Source organism: Loxodonta africana, chromosome 19, assembly GCF_030014295.1.
Source record: "Loxodonta africana isolate mLoxAfr1 chromosome 19, mLoxAfr1.hap2, whole genome shotgun sequence".
Lineage (NCBI taxonomy): Eukaryota > Metazoa > Chordata > Mammalia > Proboscidea > Elephantidae > Loxodonta > Loxodonta africana.
This window is the reverse complement of record NC_087360.1, coordinates 21,600,725-21,619,835: the sequence shown is the minus strand read 5'-3', so window position 1 is coordinate 21,619,835 and position 19,111 is coordinate 21,600,725. Positions and strand designations below refer to the sequence as shown.

The window sequence follows — 19,111 nt, the reverse complement described above, 5'->3', positions numbered from 1 at the left end:
TAGGAGGGTAAGTGTGTGACCCCGGGAGGAAGGAACCTTCCAGCTTCAGACACCAGCAGAAGACCAGGGGCAATCACTCCCCTGTGATTCCATGTGTTGTTCAGCGATCAGAGAAGGTTAGACCAGGGTGGGGGGCCTGGCAGTGCCTGGGTGGCAGAATTGACAAGGGAGAGGCCTGAGTGAGGTGAGTGGCACTGGGCGGTGAACCAGGACTCTTTGGAAGGGAGCAGGGAGGAAGTGGGTGGCCTGGAGGACGAGGCAGGCTGACTAATGCTTATCACAAGCACACCGCGTTACCTCCCTTCCTGAGAACTGTGCGGCCACTGGATCTGGGCTGGGTGAGGGGCATGTCCAGGTAACCCAGAGTTCCAGGTGGACAGCTCTGTCCAAGGGAGCCACACATGCTCGTTGCTCTGTTGTCTCCTTGAAAGGAGGTGCACAAACGTCAAAGCCCAGGGAAGGCATCTGGGCTGCTTGTTGCTGAGTTAGGGAGACTGCTTCTCTGACTGAATTTGTTTAACATACACTTGGTGTTTCTGTGTCTAAGTGCTTATTCTAGATAATTCTGTGTCAAAGTAGAACTGTGCTCCATGGGGTTTTAAATGGCTGGTTTTTCAGAAGCAGATTGCCAGGACTTTTTTATGAGGGTAGACTCAAACTTCCAGCCTTTTGTTAGTAGCTGAGCACTTAACTGTTCGTACCACCCAAGGACTGAGTACTTCATGATACTGACTAATGGAACCCTCAGCACAGCCCTGTGAGGTCACTCGGCCTCCTCCTGCAGGTGAGGACATGAAGCATGTGAGGCAGAGCACTGCCAGGGTCCCCCAGCACTCGCTCACCCACTGCACGTCGCCCTGTCTTGGCACACTCTTAGCTCACGCCCAGCTGTAACTTCCCAAGGACGCACGGTTTGCCTTCTTTTTTGCTTTGTCTATACTGATTCCACTCACGGGGACTGGGACTGGATTCTGGTTGACAAGCTGTGTTTCCCATTTCGGCTGGCACAGGGAGGAGGTGAGGAAGGGCAGGCAAGGCCTGTCTTGTACCCATATGGTTGGTCCAGATGACCAGGTCCATAGAGCACAGAGAGTTCTCCTCTCAGGTCATCCTGGCCACACCCCCTCTGAGCTCTCCCTTAGGAAGGACAATGCACTTAGAGAGGTGGAGTGCTTCTCCCAAGACTGAGCTGGCAGGTGGCCAGGGTGGAGTTTGCACCCAGGTCTATGTGACCCTGGAGCTCAGGCCCTCCTGCCTCTGTTGTCCTTCCTGTTGGACCCAGCTGCCGCTGTCACCGCCCAACCCTGCACTGCCTTTCCTGCCACCCTGTCCTCCTCCACCGCCTGCACTGCTTCCTCGGGTTTTCGTTCCCCTCTGTGTGGCCACCCGAGTTCCCAGCTCTGCACACTGAGTCCCATCCAAAAGGCACATTGTTACCACTCCTGGTTTGAAAAGTATTCAGGTATTTGGTGCTGCGAGCAGAGGAGGATGACACAGTCTGCTCTCAAGGTGCTCAGAGCACAGTCAGTGAGAGACAGGAGGTGCCTGGGGCTGTGGCCATAGGGTTTCCAGGAGGTAGAGTAGGGGTGCCAGGTGGGAGCAAGGTCAGAGGCACCAACAGACAAGTCGGCTGGGGGGACAATGGGGCCATGTCCTAGGCAGCAGGATGCAGGGGAGAGCGTGGGAGCCATGGCGGGAACTGGCCTTCCCTTGTGGATCCCTGTTGGGAGCGATTGCCACAGCTGCAATGAGACATGGGGTGAGGAGTTGCACTTTAGGGAGTGAGATGGAAATCAGGAAGTGATTTCTGGAATGATTCCCAGGTTTCTGGGGTGGGTGATTGTGAGCATCAGAACTAATGGTACAGAGAGGTGATGAAAAGATGCGTTCTTGGTTTATCACCTGGTGGCTGCTCAAGCAGAGCGTGAGCAATGCCTTTAAGACACATTCTAGGGTCTGGCCCTGGACTCTGAGAGCCTACAGTAAACTTACCCTCAGAAACCCTAGTGGGTAAGCTCAGACACCCAGAAAAATGGATCAGGTCTGTGGCAGCACCCACTCCCCTCTCCACACACCTCCCTGCGCCCTGCCCCAGCACCGGTCTACCCTAGATACCAGGAACTCTGGTGACCAGGAGGCAGCTAGGTCGTGGCCAGAAGGGAGCTGTGTGCTCTGTACCAGTGTCACCCCACAGCCGTCTTCTCACTAGGGAGCAGCCCAGGCCCTTGCACTAGCTGATAACTTATGCCCCCGCAGCTTGGGTTCTGTGGTGGTCCCCTCTTTCTTGTAACATCTATGAGTGGGACTGGGACTGGGGGGCAAGTAGGGGCCGTTCTCATTAGCTGATGTCGGTTTTGTCCCCTGGCCTCCCTGATGGGCACTCTGTCTCCACACAGGCAGCTCCCCCGACTGCGTTGGTTCTCTGGTTGTCTCTAGGCTCTCACCTTCATGCCATGTTGAGCTCTCCCTCCTTACAGGGCAGTTCGTTGGACGAGTTTGTTCTCAGTGGATGGAGGCCACTCAGGAAGTCATCCTGGGGCGGGGAGTGGGGTAAGCCAGCAAAGCTCAGCTCAGGGAGAATGGGCAGTGGGTTTCAGAGGACCGCCGGCCCAAGCGCCTGGCCTTGGTCGTGTGTTTTGTGGAGGTCTTGTTCTAACCGTGGCACACAGGTGACCTTGTTGCATGCTGGCCTTGATCTCACGCGGGGGTGCGCTGTCAGATCCCAGGTAGGAAGCACAGCGGCCATAACTAGCCTGGATGGGAAGCTCATTGAGACCACACAAAGGGAAAGGGCAAGGCCTCTTCACAGGGGAAAATGTAGGCTGTCAACAGAAAGTGGAACTGCATGGTTTCTGTCTCATTTTTTATTTTATGGAGCGTCATCTAGTTTTTTTTTTTTTTTTCATCTTCAGACTAGAAACAGAAACAAAGACATTTTTTAAAGATATTGTTCACAGACCTGAAAACCATGCTCAGACTAGCTTTGTTCATATCTCAGCCAGCAAACAAGCGAAGGCCTGCTTTTTTAGGCTGGTGGGTATGCAGGCTGGGGCGGGGGCATGCAGGAGGGGTGTCTCAGCTGATTCTCATAGCATAGAACACTTGCCCAGTTCAGTTTTGTGTTGTTCAGGTGGGTGTTTGTAGCCTGTCAAGATATACCTCTTTCTGGCCTCCAATGCCGTCAGCTCTCTAGGCTTTGTGTCACTAACGGTTGGTGCCCACACTTGTCCAAGTCATCTGTGAGGTTATAATGACCAGGGTGGGCTGGCTCATTCCCCAGCAGATCCCCTGACCTCCAGTGACACTTTGCCATTGACTTGTCAAGCACATTTCTTTGGGCCTGGCTGCCCTCACACTAAGCCATTTTCTTCATAGCCTTGCCTACGATGCACCAGGGGCTCTGCTGCGGTGAGGATGCTCAGGGCCTGGTATGACGGGCATCCTGCCAGAAACTGTGTGCCACCGGCTCAGGGTCTGTGGCCCTGGAGCCTGGCTGAGCCCTCGGTGACCTCTGCTCTCAAAGCACAGAGGCCTGTGCACCCACCCATCTGAGCCTCAGACTCCCCCTGCCCCCTGCCCCAAAGGCACTTTGCTCTGTTTTCAAGCCTTGGCTCCTGTCTCCCTCTGCCTCCCCTCAGTGGCTTCCCCTCTCCCCACCCAGCTGGCCTCCAGGCTGTCTCAGCTGGCCATTGCTGGCCCTCCAGCCGCTGCCCTCGTTTTGGGTCCCCCCGTTTGTCCTGGCAGGTCTCCTGTTTTGGAGGATTTGCCTCACAGTCTCATTTTAATGCTCTTGTCAAAAGATGTGAAGAGAACATTTGTGGTCCTGGCGGGGGTGCAGGTGAGGTGTCTGCTGAAACCAGAATGCTCAATGACTTCCTAGAGCCTATCAGGTGACACCTCATTGCCAAGGGTGGGTTGGAATCATAAAATTTCAGGCAGCTGTAGGCTGGCTTTCTTGGACCAGCTGGATTGGGCCTGTGTAAGTTTACTCCTTGCTCGTTCCTTTGTTTCTCAGCTAGTCTGGTGCTGGGGAGACAGGCACAGGTGGAACTGGTTTTATGGGAGAAGGTGGGCTGTGCACAGACCAGGGCAGCGGTCTCTGGAGAGCACAGCCTGGCAGCAGGGTGCTGCAGTTCAGAGGGAGCTCGGGCTTAGCTCCTGCGTGGGTCTTTATCACAGCGGGGCATTACTGTGATGGAGAACCTGTGTGAGGGTTCCATCTCTGATCGTTCATAGGTTTATGGCTTCACAAGTGTGTTTTTAAGATGTATTTCTTTTTTTTTAATTGTGGTAAAAATATATACAGCAAAACATATACACAACAAAACAATTTCTGCATGTATCATTCATTGACATTGATTACGTTCTTGGAATTGACCACCATTCTCTATCCTCTCCCAAATTATTCTACCATCGTTAGTGTCAACTCAGTGCCCCCTAAGCAAAAACTTCCCCTTTCCCCTCCCTTCCACCCCAGGTAACCACTAATAATTTTCGTCTCTATATATTTGCTTAGAACTCTCTGGGTGGTGCAAACAAGTGTTCGACTACTAGCCGAAAGGTTGGCGGTTAGCACCCATCCAGAGGCACCTCAGAAGACAGGCCTGGTGATGTGTTTCCAAAAGATCACCGCCTTGAAAGCCCTGTGGAGCTTTTCTACTCTTACACACATGGGGTTGCCATGAGTCAGAACCTATTTGACAGCAGCTAACAACAAAAACAATATATTTGCTTAAGGAGCCTAGATGGTGCAAGCAGCGTGAGATTGACTACTAACCTAAAGGTTGTGAGTTTGAACCCACCCACCAGCGACTCTGTGGAAGAAAGGCCTGGTGCTCCACTTCTGTAAAGAACCCTGTGGAACAGTCTGTTCTAACACATGGGGTTGCCATGAGTCAGGGACCAAGCTGGACAGCAACTAACAGCAACATGTATTTACCTGTTTCATGTAAGTAAGGTCATACAGTATTTTTCCTTTTGTGACTGACTTATTCAGCACAATGTTTTCAAGGTTCATCCATGTTGTAAGCTGTTTTTTACATATGTATGCTGTGTCTCCTCCTGTTCCCTAGCTAGAAGGTGTTGAAGTTGGGGTTTGATCTCACTTGGAGAACCTGCATATTCACCATAGGGTCTCTTGCCTTGGAAGGAACTGAGATATAACTTCGTGTGACCCTTTCATTTTACAGAGGAGGGGTCTGGCAGAGTTGGTGGGGGCCAGGCCACTCCAGGCAGGCAGTGGAGGCTGGCCAGCTCCACAGCAGTCTGGTGCACGCTCTGATGTTGTGCTGGTTGTACATGGCTGCTGTTGCCAGGAATGTCCTCTTCCCTACCCAGCTGCCTCTCATTGCTCAGCTGAGTGTCCACCTTAATGCCTGGCTCCTATACTTGGCAGGGCAGGTATGTTGGAAACTGGAGGACCCCTTGTTATGCAGCACTATGGCTACCCAAGGGCAGCTTCCAGGTGGGGCCTGCTGGCGAGGCCCCTGCAGGAGGAACGTGCTAGGTGTGTAAACATCTCTCCCCCTTTTGTGTTTCAGTGAGGATGCCATGAGGAAGGCTGGTGTGGCCCACAGTAAATCCAGCAAAGACATGGAGAGCCATGTGTTCCTGAAGGCCAAGACGCGGGTAAGGCCTGGCAGGGATGGAGCCATTTGGCAGAGAGGCCTGGCGGGGTGGGAGTGGTACAATTTGGACTCTGACGGGACCCTGGTTGGCGGCTGGGAGGGGGTGGGGTGGCCACTCACTGTTTGATACCTAGCTTTATCGGCTTTACCTGCAGTACCCTGTGTATCTTCTGGTGTGTCCATGTTACAGGAGGAGCCTGGTGCCACAAAGACCTCAGGATGCAGGCCCAGCCTTGCCCCATAACTCACTGCTGGCCCCATTTATCCATGGTCACTTCTGTGTGCCCTGTGGGGCCTCCTTTGGCCATTTAGCTGTTCTTCTAGAGGGGAAGTGCTCAAGGCCTCTTCCTCAGCGACTTTGAGACTAAACCTGCCTTCTGCATGAGCCCCCTGGGGTCCTCTCCCCTCTAACCCCACAGGCCTGACATGGGGACTGAGAAGGGACTGGATCTCCTTTTGTTAAACAAGGTGGGGTGTGCACAGACCAGGGCAGCGGTCTCTGGGGAGCACAGCCTGGCAGCAGGGTGCTGCAGTTCAGAGGGAGCTCGGGCTTAGCTCCTGCGTGGGTCTTTATCACAGCGGGGCATTACTGTGATGGAGAACCTGTGTGAGGGTTCCATCTCTGATCGTTCATAGGTTTATGGCTTCACAAGTGTGTTTTTAAGATGTATTTCTTTTTTTTTAATTGTGGTAAAAATATATACAGCAAAACATATACACAACAAAACAATTGTTAAACAAGGAGTATGATGCTCAATGAGAAAGGCCTGGGAGTAGGACAGTCAAAGTGGGTGGAGGAACAGGGCTTCCTGAGCTCCGACCAGCTGGCAGCAAACCACATGCTCTGTGCATCAGCCCCTCTCATCCTTGACTCTCATGGGCGTGGGGGCAGGGGGGGTTTCATTAGAAATGAGGAACCAAGAAGCTAAGCATCTTGCCTGAAGTTCCCAGCTCTCAGTGGGGTCGCTAGTGTGAACCTCTTGTTCTGCACTACATCTGAGCTGCCCACCCCAGGTCCTGGGCCGTGCAGGCCTCGTGGGCCCTCATAGCATCAACTCTGCTCTGAGCTCCTCATGCCTGAGGGTGGTGTCAGAGCCCTAAGACATGCCATGCGTCTGGCATTCAAAGCAAATGCTGTTTATGGTCCCTGATTGAGTACTGGTTTGGACAAGCTGTCAAGTCACAGAGGGGCCAGCTGGGGAAATGTGAATGTGGACTGGGTGTTTAGATGGGCGAAACTGTTTTGAAAGGGAAAGCTAAAGGTCATTGGCCAGAGCAGGCAGATTATAAGACAGCAAATAGTCTGCTCAGCCTAATCTTAGAGGCTGGAGTGCACGTGTGTGTGTGTGTGTGTGAGTGTGTGAGTGAGTAAGCACATATATGTACAGGGAAGAGCTCGAGAGCACTGAGCTGACGCAGGCAGCAGTGGGCTCTGCACTGCAGGGGGAATGGTTTTCTTAATTAAGTGAATATATGTGATAGGAATTAATCTTTAAAGCTTTTAGAAATAGAACTACCATATGATCCAGCAATGCCACTTCTTGGAGTATATCCTAGAGAAATAAGAGCCTTTACATGAACAGATATATGCACACCCATGTTCATTGCAGCATTGTTTACAATAGCAAAAAAGATGGAAGCAACCAAGGTGCCCATCAGTGGATGAATGGGTAAATAAGTTATGGTATATTCACACAATGGAATACTACGCAATGATAAAGTACAGTGATGAATCTGTGAAACATCTCATAACATGGAGGAATCTGGAAGGCATTATGCTGAGTGAAATTAGTCAGCTGCAAAAGGACAAATATTGTATGAGACCACTATTATAAGAACTTGAGAAATAGTTTAAAGAGAGAAGAAAATATTCTTTGATGGTTATTAGAGTAGGGAGGGAGAGAGAGGGGCATTCACTAATTAAATAGTAGACGAGAACTATTTTAGGTGAAGGGGAAGACAACACACAATACAGGAGAGGTCAGCACAACTGGACTAAACCAAAAGCAAAGAAGTTTCCTGAATAAACTGAACAGTTCAAAGACCAGCGTAGCAGGGGCAGGGGTTTGGGGACCATGGTTTCAGGGGACATCTAAGTCAATTGGCATAATAAAATCTATTAAGAAAATATCCTGTATCCCACGTTGGAGAGTGGTGTCTGGGGTCTTAAATGCTAGCAAGCTGCCATCTAATTGGTCTCAACCCACCTGGAGCAAAGGAAAATGAAGAACACCAAAGACACAAGGTAATTATGAGCCCAAGAGACAGAAAAAAACAAACCAAACCCACTGCCATCGAGTTGATTCCGACTCATAGCGACCCTATAGGACAGAGTAAAACTGACTGATAGAGTTTCCAAGGAGCGCCTGGCGGATTCGAACTGCTGACCTCTTGGTTAGCAGCTGTAGCACTTAACCACTACACCACCAGTGTTTCCAAGAGACAGAAAGGGCCACATAAACCAGGGACTACCTCAGCCTGAGACCAGAAAAACTAGATGGTGCCTGGCTATAACCGAAGACTGCCCTGACAGGGAACACAACAGAGAACTCCTGTGGGAGCAGGAGAGCAGTGGGATGCAGACCTCAAATTCTCGTAAAAAGACCAGACTTAACGGTCTGACTGAGACTAGAAGGACCCTGGAGGTCATGGTCCCCAGACCTTCTGTTAGCCCAAGATAGGAACTCTTCCCAAAGCCAACTCTTCATACAGGGATTGGACTAGACTATAGGGTAGAAAATGATACTGGTGAGGAGTGAGCTTCTTGGATCAAGCAGACACATGAGACTATGTGGGCAGCCCCTGTCTGGAGGGGAGATGAGAGGGCAGAGGGGGTCAGAAGCTGGCTGAATGGACACGAAAATAGAGTGGAGAGGAAGAGTATGCTGTCTCATTAGGGGGAGAGCAATGAGGAGTATGTAGCAAGGTATATATAAGATTTTGTATGAGAGACTGACTTGATTTGTAAACTTTGACTTAAAGCACAATAAAAATTGAAAGAGAAGAGCAGGCCAGTGCTGTAGTGGCATTAACAAATGTTACTGCAGGGAAGGTAGCAAATTCCTTTTAAGTTCTGTGCCTGTGACTCAAAAACAAGGGCATTGCCTTTTTTCAGGCAGCGTTTAATGCTATCAGTTAAAGTCATTCTTCTTTCCACAAGAAATTCATAAAGCATTTTTGAAGACATTGCATTTTTAATACCTTCAAGAGCTGCCTGCCTTGTCTTTGCACTGTTTAAAACAAAATATAAGAGAAAGAAGATCCAACTGGAGTGTACCATCAAAGACTTTTAAAAATATTAGCTTAGTATTTCCTTCTAATTTCTTTCTATCTACACATTTCTTATCTAATGTCATCAGGCTCTAAAAATTTTTCTGTAATTCTCGTCTACAAGTCACCTTATTGCACAGAAGATGCTGTATAGCATTTGTCTGTTTATTAGTTTAATAGCCTTAACTTTACATGACATATTCTACAGTTCCAGTGTATAAAACGTGTTTCCCTATATTACATATTTAAGTAAAACATTTTTTAATACTAAGAAAAAGAAATTAACAGCTTTATGGAGATATGTTGTGAAATGCATTCCTTTGTGTGGCCTTTTATCTTGGTTCTTTGGGAAAATGCCTTAGGAGATTTTTCCCCTGAACTTTGAGAAGTTAACCTTTGTCAGCTCGTGGTCTTCCTGGGAGGGCCATGCCTTGAAATTGACAAGGAGTTTGTCCATATAAGCAGCCAACCCCACAGAGGCTTTTCAGAGGCAAGGAGAGAAGTAGACAAAATCCATTAGCAGTCATCCCCATTTCCTCCAGCCCTAGGCATCCACTTAACCTACTTTCTGTCCCTATGGGTTTGCCTGTTCTAGACTTTTCATATAAAGGAAATCATATAATATGTGGGGTTTTGTGACTGGCTCCTTTCACTTAACAGAATACTTTTAAGGTTCATCCGTGAATCCTGTTGAAGACATTTTCAGTACATTATTCCTTTTTATTGTTAAATAATGTTCCATTATATGGATATACCACATCTTGTTTATCCATTCATCATTTGGATTGTGCTCACTTTTTGGCTATTACATGTATTGCTGCTGTGAACATAGGCTACAAGGTTTTGTGTGGATGTTGCTGGTTCATATGGTAGCAATAGTTAGCCTTTTAAGGAACTGCCAGCCTATTTTCCAAAGCAGTTGCACCATTGCACGTTCTTAGCAGCAGTGTCTGTGGGCCGTGATCTCTTCAGGTTTTCACCAGCACTTGTTATAATCTGTCTTTGTGATTCTAGCCATCCTACTGGGCGTGAGGTGGTATCTCATTGTGTTTTTGATTTGCATTCCCTGATGGCCATGGACGTGGATCATCTTTTCATGTGCTTCTTGTACATCTTCTCGGCAGAAATGTCTGTTCAGATCCTTTGCCCATTTTTTAGTTGGGTAGTTTATTTTTTATTGTTGAATTGTAGGAGTTCTTTGTGTATTCTGGATACAAGTCTCTTGTCAGGTATATGATTTGCAAATATTTTCAAGGATTGAATGTTACTGTATTTTGTTAGTTTGTATTTTCTATAACATACTACTTATGTTCTAATACGAGGCTATTTTTATGGAGTCCCTGGGTCATGCAGTTAACACACTTGGGTGCTAACTAAAGGGTTAGTGGTTCAGATCCACCCAGAGGCACCTTGGAAGAAAGGCTTGGTGTTCTGCTTTTGACAAAGAAGCCACTGAAAACCCTATGGAGCAAAGTTCTACTCTGACACACATAGCGTCACCATGAGTCAGAATCGTCTCATAGTACTGGGATTTTAAAAAATAATTAAAAGAACTTTGATGAGGGCTTACCGAACTATCTCAGCTTTTTGAAATGTAGAATGCTGGTTTGGTATGGTTATCTATTGCTTAGTAGCAAAGCATCTCAAAACTTAGTAGCCTAAAGCAACAATGATTTATCCTTTCTCCTGAGTCTGTGGGTCAGGAAGTGGGGCAATGGAAATTGCCTGGCTAGGCTGCTCTTCTGCTGGTCTCACTAGGGATCTCGTGTGGCTGCATGTAGTTGGAGGCTGGGCTGGAACGTCCGTAGGGTGTCCCTTGCATGTCTGTGCATTGATTTCCTTGTGGTGTCTCCAGCAGCCTTTCGCAGACTGCCTCACAGCATGGCGACTGGCTCCCGAGAAGGAGGAATTGGGAGCTGTCAGTCCTTGGGAGTCCTATGCCATCACTTGAATAAGGCAAGCCTTGAGTCCGGTGCAGATTCAGGGAAGGGGAAGTGGTCTCCACCTTTTGATATGAGCAGCAGCCTGTGTGTATAGGGTGGGCAGTGACTTTTGGGCATCTTGGAGACTAGCTCCCACAGAGACAACTCCCAGCAGCTGGGGAATACGCTTTCCTCGCAAAGGAGGCATCTGACAGCACAGCAGTCTCCTCCTGTCCGCTCTGCTTCTGTGATGCTGCTGACCTCAGGCTGGGCCTAAACAGCTCCTATACCATTTCCTTTGATCAAGTGTTCTAAATTCCTGACTCCACGAGGAGGCCTTGACTAACTGGAAGAGATGCTTGGAAACTGTCTATGAGGTTTTTCCAGAAACAGCCTGACTTGGGCACTATTGTCTGATGTCCATCTTTTACTTCCTGCACAAACTCTACATGGAGGCAGATGCCCGTGACTATAGTGAAGACCTTCCTAAGGGAGGGGCACTTGTTACCTGCCCCTCCCTCCTGAGACCCGTCAGAACAATTGTGGATGAATTTAAAAGGTGTGGCCTTGGGGGTGAGTATTTCTGTTTCTGGACTCCAGGAGGCGCTGGGAGGCTGTGGAGAAGGGCTGTCCTCAGAAATCCTGGCAGTCCTGCAGGTCCAGAGGCACCTACCCTGCAGAAAACCCAGAACACTAGTGGACACCTCGCACTGTCTAGTGGACACCTAGGCAAGAAACATTCTGGGTGCTCTTGTCTAAAGAAATTCCTCAGATTGCTTGGAGTTGGCTCAGGCTGCCAGTGTATGTGTTAGCCTCCCAACTAAAACCCTCCTTCTTCTGTCTTTTGGCAGGCTCCAGGTCTAACAGCCAGACCTCACCTGCTCGCCCTAAACTGATATATCCTTGCAAGGCCCTGTATACATGCTTCATGTGTGTGAATTTATTGTCCCCACATCACCCTGTGAAGTGGGTGCAGTACACACCTCCCAGTTGACACACAGGAAACCTAGTCCCACAGTGTGCTTTAACTTGCCGAGGATGTTACACAGCTTGTTAAAGGCAAAGCTGGGGCTTGAACCCAGGTCACCTGGTACCAGAGCCCACACCACTTCTCACTACTGCCTCCCATCTATCAAAGCAGAAGACACCCAAAACCACCAGACCTTAATTCCTAAGGGTGGGATAATCTCAGCCTAAAAGAGGCTGAGGGAAGCGAAAAGAACTGTGCCTGGAACGGGGTGGATGATCGTAATAATGGTAGTTCCAGACGTTGGAACCAGCTTTCTGAAGGCTCCGGAAGACTTGGCATCCACAGTGAGAGCACAGCCAGGGTCCTAGGAGATGCTGTTAGAACTGGATGCATTTCTGAACATGTGCTTACTGGGTCTTTTTATTTTTCTTTCTTAATTTTTATTGTATTTAAGTGAAAGTTTACAAATCAAGTTAGTCTCTCATACAAAAATTTATATACACCTTGCTGTATACTCCTAGTTGCTCTCCCCCTAATGAGACCACGCATTCCTTCCCGCCACTCTCTATTTTCCTGTCTATTTGGCCAGCTTCTGACCCCCTCTGCCTTCTCGTTTCCCCTCCAGACAGGAGATGCCCACATAGTCTTATGTGTCTGCTTGACCCAAGAAGCTCACTCTTCACCAGTACCACTTTCTACCCTGTAGTCCAGTCCAATCCCTGTCTGAAGAGTTGGCTTTGGGAATGGTTCCTGTCTTGGGCTTACTAGGTCTTTTTTATTTTTATTTTTTAAGTTGTTGACAATATATACAGCAAAAGTTACACCAATTTAGCATTTTCTACATGTACATTTCAGTGACATTGATTACATTCTTTGAGTTGTACAACCATTCTTAATCTCCTTTTCTAAGCTGTTGTTCCCCCATTGACATAAACTCACTGCCCCCTAGGGTTCCTATCTAATCTTTCAAGTTGCTGGTGTCACTTTGGTCCCATATAGATAGATCTTGAAAGAATATAACGCTGAAGGCAGACATTTTTTACTAATTAAGTTAGATTATTATTTGGTTTTAAGAAGACTTCAGGGGATATTTTTCGGTTTAAGGCTTAAAGATTATCTCAGGGGAATAGTTTCGGGGGTTCGTTCAGTCTCCATGGCTCCAGAAAGTCTGGAATCCATGAGAATTTGAAATTCCGTTCTGCATTTTCCCTCTTTTGATCAAGATTCTTCTATAGAATCTTAGGTCAAAACGTTCAGTAATGGCAGCCGGGCACCATCCAGTTCTTCCGGTTTCATGGCAAAGGAGGCAGTTTTTCATGGAGGCAATTAGCTACTACACATTCCATTTCTTCCTCCTATTCCTAACTTTCCTTCCTCTGTTACCCCAGGTGAATGGAGACCAATTGTTGTGCCTTGGATGGCTGCCTGGAGGTCCCCAAGACCCTAGGCACCACACAATGAACGTAACATTTCCTCTCTCTCTTTGTGATAGTTCCTTCTCCCTCCTTGGTTTAATTAGGATTCAAAAGTTCCAGATCTCAATAATCAACTTGCGGTGTCTCCCAGAAACACCAGAGAACACACTGGGTCAGTCTGTCTACCAGCAGGCACTGCCACTCAGGCGAGATACTGTGCACTAATCAATCTGTCCACCAGGCGATGTAGTCCTCTCTCTCTGGCTATTACTACCATCCCTTCTGTTTCAGCAACCACATTTTCAGTTGGAAAACCCCTACCCAGGGAGGCCCCTTTGGAGCCGGGTGTTGCCTTCCAGTTTTGCCGGAGGCTTCTTTCCCTGCTCAGTGGGAGCTGCTTATATCTGAGCTAACAGGGAAACACAGGCAGACTTGCCTCCATTTTAGGAGGATGAGAAGCTGGCATTCCCCAGAAGGACCTTGGAGAGATCTGTCTTACTGTTTTCAGAGCCCCAGTGGCCCTGTGGTGGTTGGAGAAACAGATTCCACTTAAATCGCTCAAGTGACCCACCTCTTGGCTCCACTGTAGGGAACCTTCAGTAGAAGTTTGTCTCAGAGCGGCAGCCCACAATTACTGGGTGGGGGAGGGCCTGTCACTCTCAGAACAGACCATCAGGAAGGCCCACCTTGTTGCTTTCAGAGTCCTTCCCCCTGGTAGATTGATGTCTGTGAATGCAGCCTCCACTCAGGCTGCTCCTTTCCTAGCACACAGCAGCGCCAGTCAGTAGTCCTCAGTGCTGACTGGAAGAAGCAGCAGACAGACCCAAACTGAGCCCAGGGGAGATCTGTCCTGTGATTTTCAGAGACCTGAGCTATGGGGTATACAGGAAGGCAGGTAGAGTGCTAACTGTGGGAGCAGACTCCATACAGGGGCCTTCTGTAGCAGTTTGAAACAGCCTGGCAACCAGCAGTTACCAGGTGGGAGAAGGGGTGTCAAGCTCCAGTCATATCCCCGTGGAGGTTTGCCTTATTGCTATCAGAGCTATCCCGCCCACCCTCACGCCCTCATCCCCCGCATAAATTTTTGGCTGTGAGTGCAGCGTCTACTCAAGATGCTTGCTTCCTAGCACACAGCAGGCCTCAGTCAGCAGTCTTCAGCAGCAGCTGGAAGTTGGGGCAGACTAACCTTACTGGATCTTTTGAAAATTATATATATTAAACCCCTTCTTTTGTACTTAATATAGTTCATAAATGTTTTGCACAAAAATACGGGTCTCTGGTGTACAGTGTAGACACAGTGGTGCCTTATTTATGAGGGTATTCTCTGAATGTCTTGCTTTTCTTATGAGTCCACAGTTAGGGGGTCAGAGTGATGGCTTGGTTCTTCGTTTTTACAGTTCCCCATCTACCTTCCATATGATGGTGCCATCATTTAATTAGGGATTGCAAAGTGGCAATTGTTCTTGATTCTGCCTTTTCTTCCAAATTTATTGGATGGAATTTTTCTATAAAGAAGGGTTTCCCTCATCAACTAGGGCTACTTGGTTACTTCAAACAGCTTATTTAGGATGGCCAGGAGAATGCTCTCCTGCGGATGGCACCTTTTAACACAAGGAGTTGCTACCCTTGGTCGTGCCTCCAAGGGACGACTATGTGACTGGTGTGTTCAGTCAGGTACAGTGGTTCATTTGGATGCTCACTTGGCCCCGTCCTTGCTCTGTGGAAGCTCCCAAGCACCCTCGTGTCCTCTTGGACCCCTCATCGTGACCCTTCAGTCTCACAGCTGGCTTGCTCTTCGACCCAATATTGTCCTTTCCTCTGAGGAGTTTGGGTCCTTTTCTAGGATCAAATGGTATTTAGAGGGTGCAGCATGAGTGCCAGGCTTCTCGTTGCTTCTGGGCCTTTCCATGAACAGAGCTAAGAAATAGGTGCTTTTGAAAGAACAACAATGACAACAACAACAAACCCACATAATTTCACACTGAAATTTCCGATTGAAATTTAACCTTACATAGTTTTTAACACCTTTCATTTTAAACGTGTATCTTTTCAGTTACTGTGCATATCTTGATTTCTAATACAACTAGCATGATGACTTATACTCTAAAGCGATCTCAGAATAATTAGACTAATATTACCATTCATAAGAAAATGTGGAATGAAGTTTAAGATTTCTTTGCAGTTACCTTTGTCTTTACAATATGTTCAAACCAATAAGGATATGTATTTTTTTAAGTAGTAATATTTCATTGAGTTTTCTGTGAAAGTTTATGCAGCAAGTTAGGTTCCCATTTAAAAATTACTACACAGTGGCTACAACAATGGGCTCAAGCAAAACAACAATTGAGAGGATGACACAAGACTGGGCAGTGTTTCCTTCTGTTGTACATAGGGTTGCCGTGAGTCAGAATTGACTCAACTGCACCTAACAATACCACATATTATTCAGTGACATTGGTTACATTTTTCACAATGTGTTAACGGTTTCATTCGTTCCATTTTGGACATTTCATTAATCTGGTTTCTCTGTCCCCTTGCCCTTCCATCTTTGTTTTAAAGTAATTATTGACCATTTGGCTCATATAGATGATTTTTTAGAAGTTGCATAGTACTAACTGGTAATAGTCTTTACTTTATGAGCCAGTCTGTTATTTAGCTAAAAGGTGACCTAAGGGGTAGTTGTAACTTTTTTTTCCCCATTGTAAGTATATCTATCACACAACTTTTGCCAATTCAACTTTTTACAGCAGTTGCAGTAATCAGCTGTGCAACCCTACCCGTAATCAATGTGATTTCTTCCGTCACCATTAACCCTCCCCCTCCCCCCTGCCTCCTGCCCCTGGTTAACCACTAATAAACTTTGTTTCTCTGCGCATTTGTCTTTTCTTGTCCTTTGATATAAATGAAAACCCGTTGCTGTTGAGTTGATTCCGACTCATAGCAACCCTGTAGGACAGAGTAGAACTGCCCCATGGAGTTTCCAAGGAGTGCCTGTTGGATTCTAACTGCCGACCTTTCAGTTAGCAGCTGTAGGTAGCTGTTAACCCCTTGCATAACCAAGGTTTCCAGTACAAGTGAAGTCATACCGTATTTGTCCTTTTGTGATTGACTTATTCCACTCAGCATTCTAGCTTCATCCATATTGTAGCATGTATCAAGACTTCATTTCTTCTACTGGCTGAGTAGTAGTCCATTGCATGCATGTACCCCATTTTGTTTATCCATTCATCCACTGATGGACATTTAGGTTGTTTCCACATTTTGGTTGTCGTGAATAGTACTGCAGTGAATATTGGTGTACAAGTCTCTGCTTTCAAGTTTTTTGGGGTATATACCTAGGAGTGGAATTGCTGGGCCATGTGGTAGTTGGTTAAGAGCTGTGGCTGCTGACCAAAAGGTTGGCAGTTTGAATCCACCAGCTGCTCTTTGGAAACCCAATGGGGCAGTTCTACTCTGTCCTATAGGGTCACCATGAGTCGGAATCGACTCGACAGCAAAGGGTTTGGGTTTTTTGGTGGTAGTTCTATTTTTAATTTTTTGAGGAACTGCCACACTTTTTTTCCACAACGACTGTACTATTTTGGATTCCCACCAGCAATGGGTATACAAAACCCAAACCAAACCTGTTGCTGTTGAGTCAGTTCCAACTAATAGCAGCCCTGCAGGGCAGAGTAGAACTGCTAGATAAGGTTTCCAAGGCTGTAATCTTCATAGGAGCACACCACCACATCTTTCTCCCAAGCAATGGGTAAGGATTTCAACTTCCCCACATCCTCACCAAGATTTGTTGTTTTCTGTTTTGTTTTTTTGTTTTCTATCTTAGCCAGCCCAGTGGAAGTGAAATGGCATCTCATTGTGGTTTTGATTTGCATCTCTCTGATGGCTAATGACCCTGAGCGTTTTTTCATGTGTTTGGTGACTATTTGAACGTTCTTTGGTAAGATGTCTGTTCAAATCCTTCATCCATTTTATGGTTGGGTTGTTTGTCTTTTTGTAGTTAAATTGATCAAGGGGTAGTTTTGGTTCAGGGTTTTTGGAGTAACTCAGGGCAGTAGTCTTGGGGAGTCCTCTAGTCTCAGCTTTGAGTTCTATTCCACATTTTTCTTCCATTGTATGAGGAGCCAGCTGTTGTGGCCTTGATGAGAACTGTTCAAGTGGCATGACGGGGGTCACTGACCTTCTCCAACTTCACAAGGGGGAAGGAGAACCAAGATCAATGAACCAAGGCTGACTCCCACAATACAGAGGCGAGACGCATCTCCTCTCTTCAATCTTTCTACCAATTTGACACTAACTGTCCTTCCCATAGCACTCTCCACTTCTCTGCTGGATTCAACAATTTGTTGCAGTGGCTGCACGGAACTCACAGACAACACTCAGGATGGGGTTTATTACAGAAGTAACTGGTTATAAATTCAGGAGCAGAAATGATTCAGAATACAGTTCTTGGTCAGGATAGCCTTCCAGCCATGCCCAGAGGCAGGATTCTCTCTGGTCCTCAGCCCTTTGGGCCTCTTGGGCCGGCCCAGCCTCTGCCTTACTCGGGCAAATGTTACAAAGCTTTTTGAGCTCTACCAATAAGCTCTGCCTTCCCCACTACCAAGCCTCAGCCCAAGGTGCTCAGCTTTCTCAGTCCGTGGGTCAGTGAGCCTGCCTCCTCTGCCAAGTACCCAGAGGCACCGCACTCTGCCCAAAAACCTCCTGCCCGAAGGCACTCAGCACTCTTCACTCCATGGGTCAGGAAGCCTGCCACACTGTCTCCTGCCAGTCTCCTGCTCTGCTGCTTCTACTTCTTGCCATCTCCAGTTTTACAGTTCTCCGTCTCCTGGGTCCAGGAATTTCCCAGCGCAGGGATCCCAGGTCCAAAGGACGTGCTCCGCTCCCATCTCAGTGATGGTGAGGTTCTCACCACTCCCACCCCGTCACCTCCAGTAAGCCTAGCAGGATGGCAAAACCAACCAATCCCCTCGTTAGGGTTCTATAGATCTTATTTGCATGGTCCCACCTCCACGAAGGTGCCATGTACCTTATTTGCATTATTAGCAAGTTGTCCAGTCCCTCAATCGGCCACAAGCACCTTATGTGCATAGTTCCACCCTGTCATTTGGTGGGAGTTACAAGATCATAGTAAAAAAAAACATAAAAAGCAATCCATCATACCATAGGATAGTCACTAGTGAGTGGTAGCTTTTTTAAAGTCACTCAGAAGAATTCTTTTCCCTGTATGATTCTCCCACCAATTTGATATCCAGCTCATTTGTTTCTGTCTATGTCAAAAAGATGTGATGTCAGACCTCCTCTGACTTCGGGAGAAGGGAGAATCAGGATCAGCCCAAAGCTGATTCCTGTAAGGCAGAGGTCAAACATACCTCCTCCAACCCTTTTTACCAATTGTGACACCAGCCATCACTCCCACAGCACTCTCTACTTCCCTACTGGGTTCTATAATTAATTGAAGTGGCCACGCAGAAGCTACAGACCATATTTAGGGGTTTGTTAGGGAAGTAACAGTTACAATTGAGGATCGGGATCAGGAAGCACGTAGGCAGAGTCTGGAAGACTTCCCCCAAAGAGAGGAGCACATCCCTGCCTTGTTCAGTGCAGGACAGTTTTCTCAGCTCCTCTTGACCTTGCAGGCCTCCCCTCAGCCCCTGAAGGACAGGCTCCTCCCAGCTCCCTCAGGACAGGCCTCTTTCTTGGCCCTCAGCCCCTGGCCTCCACTTGGGCCTGGCCTCTGACCTCCTTCCTACCCTGCTTGGACAAGTGTTAACAGCTCTTTAACCTGGCCAGCAAGTACCTGGAGGCACCCTACCCCTGCCAGCAAGCCTCCTGCCCGAAGGCACTCTGCTCTCTGGATCCATGGGTCAGAATGCTTAACTGCGTCATGGCGGCAGGACACGGCTGGCA

At 47.7% G+C, this 19,111-nt stretch overlaps 1 protein-coding gene across 9 annotated transcripts in view; it reads left to right on the top strand.

The window, feature by feature from the left end:
- MED15 (mediator complex subunit 15) overlaps positions 1-19,111 on the top strand; it is a 73,884-nt gene that overhangs the window by 17,644 nt on the left and 37,129 nt on the right. For 8 of the 9 annotated variants that reach the window (XM_064272385.1, XM_064272383.1, XM_064272387.1 and 5 more), the window contains exon 2: positions 5,541-5,628. In XM_064272385.1, the coding sequence (XP_064128455.1) occupies positions 5,541-5,628 (88 nt within the window). Of the gene's footprint in view, positions 1-5,540; positions 5,629-17,027; positions 17,142-19,111 lie in introns of those variants that run through there. The other variant, XM_064272386.1, reaches the window with a different exon arrangement.